At 23.1% G+C, this 4,971-nt stretch overlaps 3 protein-coding genes across 3 annotated transcripts; 2 read left to right on the forward strand and 1 right to left on the reverse strand.

Moving 5' to 3' along the window:
• Positions 1–302: 302 nt before the first annotated feature.
• On the forward strand, positions 303–1,604 carry AAJ76_180000303 (hypothetical protein; the record flags this gene model as incomplete). The annotated part of the gene is made up of 1 exon (XM_024474262.1): positions 303–1,604. One exon carries the CDS (start codon positions 303–305, stop codon positions 1,602–1,604), a length of 1,302 nt encoding a protein of 433 aa, XP_024329649.1.
• Positions 1,605–2,921: 1,317 nt separating this feature from the next.
• AAJ76_1800002922 (hypothetical protein) lies at positions 2,922–3,392 on the forward strand (the record flags this gene model as incomplete). The annotated part of the gene is made up of 1 exon (XM_024474261.1): positions 2,922–3,392. The coding sequence occupies one exon, from the start codon at positions 2,922–2,924 to the stop codon at positions 3,390–3,392; it is 471 nt and encodes a 156-aa protein (XP_024329650.1).
• Positions 3,393–4,270: 878 nt separating this feature from the next.
• On the reverse strand, positions 4,271–4,971 carry AAJ76_1800004969 (pyrimidine 5 -nucleotidase; the record flags this gene model as incomplete). Its single annotated transcript, XM_024474263.1, has 1 exon — positions 4,271–4,971. A coding segment is annotated over one exon (701 nt), but the record flags the coding sequence as incomplete, so codon positions are not given.

The raw sequence follows: 4,971 nt of genomic DNA on the forward strand, positions 1-4,971 counted from the left end.
ATTTAATTTATTATTTATCGAAACATTTTCTTTTTTTTCCATAAACGGGGCCTTAATTTTTTGAAAAAAAACCCAACCCACTTTTTGTACCATGAATAACACTTTTTTCTAAATTATAAATTTTTATATACAAATTATCAAAATATATATTTTTTAAAATAAACTTGATTTTTTAACAATCAAAAAAAAAATTATTATTACAAAAAGATTAAAATTGATTTTCAGGATATATTTTTTATCTAGGTAAATTAAAAATTTTAATTTATCATCTATTTAATTAATTTTTTTACATGGCCTTATAAATGAATTGCATATTTTTTCTGTTGTCTTTTAAAAAAGTGATATCATCTCATTTTAATACACATGAACAAATTTATAATCTTAATCATTCAATGATGTCTTTATTGGAGGATAAGAAACGTAAAGATAATGATGTAGAAATTCAAATAAGATCTAATAAAAGATTAAGAAATGAGAATAAAATTGACATGACTGCTGATATCGATAAAGGTAAGTTAAACCTAGAAAGTGAAAAGTTATCGGCAAAGGAGTTACAAATCGTTGCATCTACTAATGAAGAATTGGAACAATGTAAAACTATAAAACGCGTTAGTATGTATGATAGTGCTGTAAAGCCACTAACTAATAATTATAACAGCCTTATGGATGCTTATTGCATTGAAACAACAAGTTTTGGGTCTACAGAACCTTTAGATTTGAGCTGCAAGTCTAAAAATAATCTTGCTTCTTCACTTTCAAATGCACGATCATTAGGTGGTGCCGATCTTTACAATTTCATCAGGACAGATGATATGGATAAAAAAGTAGATTCTAGCTTTCCCGAGGCTTTAAAAAATACTATAAATACTAATGTCAATAAATTTCAGAATACTGGCGTTGATACAAACACAAGCGAGGTACTTAAATGTACTTCTATGATGTCTTGTTTTGATTGTGAACATTCATTTTTTGCACCACATTGCAGTACAATTTATTGTGTCGAACAAGAACTTTCAAAGTTATTTGATAAGCTTGAAAAAAAGTTTTTTAATTTAGTACAAGCTAGAAATTTACCTGAATTCAATCAGATTTGCTTTTTAGACGCTAGAAATATGCCAGATAATGATATTTTTTGTTTAAGAAAAATTAGATTATCTTACTACAATAAATTAAATTATACGAAAAGAAAAATTGAAAACTGTATTACAATAATTTCAGAACAACTAAAATATCAACAAATACCAATGCATCGTTATAATTTAATAGGAAAAGTTATAAATTTTACTATTCAAGTTTTTGCCTTTATTAATGATTTTAACTTTTATTTCAACAAAAAGCTCTTTAACTTTTCTAATGTTAGCAATAGGCTAAGATATCAACAATATAAATTTACAACATTTTTTTCAGATTCAAGTTTGAAAGAAATGATTACTTTAGTCGAAAAATTACTCTGTCAAGACAGCCATTTTGATCATGTTAAAGGAGCCGACTTAAAAAAAAATCTTGAAAGTTTAGGCACTCATATTGTATATATTATTGAACATTTAAAATTCTATATTCATGATCTAAATGAGTATAAAAAAATCTTCATGAATTTCTTTTAAAATAAAATTTGTAATATTAAAAGCTTTTTTTCAGGTAATTCTATATAAGCAAAAATTTCTTGAGTATAGTCTATTGATTAATATCTGTTTTTGTCTCTAAAAAAATATAACTATTGTCGTTTAATAAGCTAAAAAGGGTTCTTTGTATTTTATAACTTCTAATATACGTTTTTTATAAAATATTAAATAAACTTAATGTATAACTTTCGTTATATACAGCCATATTTGTTTAAAGCATGGCTGTATATTGTTTTTGAAACATTTTTAAATTAATAAAAACAGAATTTGAATTTTTAAACAAAATCATTATTTAGTATTAACTATTACAAACTATAAGTTTTATTAACATGCACATTCAGTTTTTAGTTGATAAGGTATAATAAAACACGACGATGTAAAATATTTTAACAGATTGACAAAACTTTTTCATTTCCGAGAAATCTTCCCTGTTTAGGGGTACCAATCTACTACTCTTCTAATATTAGTATTTTTAAATAATTGTTTTTATTTCTCAAATAAATAAATTTCCTTTTATAATCACTCATCTTTTTCTTTTTTTATTCTCCTTTAAAATTTTTTTTTATATTTTAAAAAATTTATTAATAATAAAATTTCGAAAAATTTTAGAAATTTTAAAAACATAGATGTCACAAAATAACTGTGATTAATTTGGGTTTTCAATGCATTAGTTTGTAATAACCTCCTAAGACAAAAAATAAAATTAAAAAATTTTATTATGAAAAAAGGAAATAAAAATGAAAAGGATTAAATTTTATGGAAGAATCCTTGGTGGAAGTCCTAACATATCAAATAAGAGATTAATACATTGACTTGGGTATGGAATAAATAATATTAATTAAAGTATTATTGAAACTTATTTTAAAACTGGGAAATATTCCATCAGATCATGTCAATAATTTAAAAAATATTTAAGAATATATTAAAAAATATGTTGATTATTTAATTAATAAGCTGTATTTTTAAATTTCAAAACATAAATAATACCCCTACAGATTTAAAAATTGGCTTAAATAAAATTATAACTAACAAAAGATAGGCTTGTCACATACATTAGAAGTTCAAAAAATTAAATGTTAAATTTAAATAACGTTTTGTTAATATAATTTGTTCATTTAGTTGTTTCTTGCTCTATGTTTTAAAAAATCAAATAATGTTATATAAATTTATTACAATCTTTTTCTTAACAGTAAATATTTAAAATATTAATTTATATAAAAGGAGTAAGTTTACATTATACTTTTTGTTCCAAATTAGAATTAAAATATTTTTTCATTTTTATTCCCCTGTAATTTTGGAATGAAACAAACACTTGAACAGTTAAATTCTACTGTATTCACAACAAATGACATTCCTTTACCTGTTGAAGATGATGAAGACATAGCCTATTACAATCCATATACAAAATTTGTATTCCAAACCGGTAATGGTATTCCTGCTACAACTAGAAAATACATCTCTTTTCGAGGATGTTTGTATTTGACAAATTATAGGTTAATTTATAGGCCCGACCATGTGACTGAAAGTTTTAGTTCGTTTTCCGTTCCCATTTCTAAATTGTTTTTTCAAGAACAAGAAAATAAAATCGATTTTATAGTAGAAAATAATTTTATGGCCTCTATATTTTTATCATTTGAAGATTCTGACTCAATGGTTTTTTATAACTGTTTAAGAGAAATGTTAAAGAGTGTACTTTTCAAGCCTATATGTATAGAAGAAGAAACAGAATTAAATGAAGAACCCCCTTTATATTCTGAATTATATGAATAAAGTGTAAATAAAATGTTTTATCTCTTATTAAGCTTATGTCAGGTGTTGCATACAATTATATCATTTATTTTTTGATTTTATAATTAAAACTTGATAAATTATATTTATTTTTAAGTTATTATACAATTTTAACAAATGTTAAGACCAAACTACTTTAAAAAAATATTATCATTTGTTTGTTATCAAATAATAAATCAAAATGTGCTAACTGACGTATGGAAAAAGTTTAAAATTAAATATTATGGTAATTATTGAATAGTTTGTCAGTAAGAAGATTTGTTTGTAATGTTCTGTCAAATAGATCAGATTTAATGTATTTGACAGAAACATTTTTAAATAATTTTTATAAATTAAACCCATGTTTTTATCAAACAAGCATTTTGGTAAATGTTCAACTTAAAATCATCATGTTCATTTCTTGTAAAATTTTCGTAAAGCATGTTAATAAAAAATTGTAATTTAATGACAACCTGCAGTACTTCTAAACTCTAAAATTATCAAGCTTAAATTAACAGATGAAACAAGTAAGTAAAACAAATTCAATTTAAAAATTTTAACTTGGATAAAACCATTAAACCGAATTAAATAAATCAATTGACGAATACAAACATTTTTTCTTCCTTAAAGCATTTTCTTTTTTAAAAGGTTTTGACAATAAATGGCAATTTATTTAAAATTTTAACATAGTTGAGCCACCTATATTCATTTACTAAATTTTTAATTAAAAAAATAGAATAAAATTTAAATAACTCAACTGTGTTATTATATTTTGAAATTTTTCGTGATAAATAATTGATCTAATATAATTTTAATACGGTTTTACTGACTATAAACCAAAGTAATAATAAAATATTTTTACAAAGATAAACATTTAAATTTTATTTAAAATATTTTTCCATCGCTTTTTCGACAATTTTTTCAATATCATTTGCATCATCAACCTTTATTCCAATCCACCCAGCTCTATTTGCGTCATTAACATTTTTTAAATTGTCATCAAAAAATAAAATTATCTTATTCCTATTTTTATTTACTACATGATTTACAAAATTATATGCTTCTGGCATTGGTTTACATATAACCTCTTTATTAGGCAAATATCCAACACAAATTAATGTATCAATATATGGACTTATGCCTAATACATTCAATACATATTCTGATTGTTTACTATTAGAATTTGAAAAACAAAAAATGCGCACACGGCCTGGTTCGTCCAGCACAGAAATCGATATTTTTTTTAGTAAATTTACAGTAGCAGAATAATCAGTAAAATGGGAATGTATCTTTCCACAAATATTATCAATACCTTTAATTAATTCATTGTTGATTTTAAAGTTTGTTAAAAATCCTTTATAATTTGTTCCATATGTTTTTGTATATTCATTACTTAATTTAAAATATTCATCAAATGATATTTTAAGATCTTTATTTAAATAGTTATAACCTGCCATTCTTCTTGCAGATACCAGGTCATGATTTTCTTTGTAAAGTGTGTCGTCAATATCAAAAATGATACACTTATCTTCTTTATCATATATAGATGTATTTATGCTTTTTATATTATCTGTGGTTTTTA

This window comes from Vairimorpha ceranae, assembly GCF_000988165.1.
Source record: "Vairimorpha ceranae strain PA08 1199 chromosome Unknown NODE_180, whole genome shotgun sequence".
NCBI lineage: Eukaryota > Fungi > Microsporidia > Nosematidae > Vairimorpha > Vairimorpha ceranae.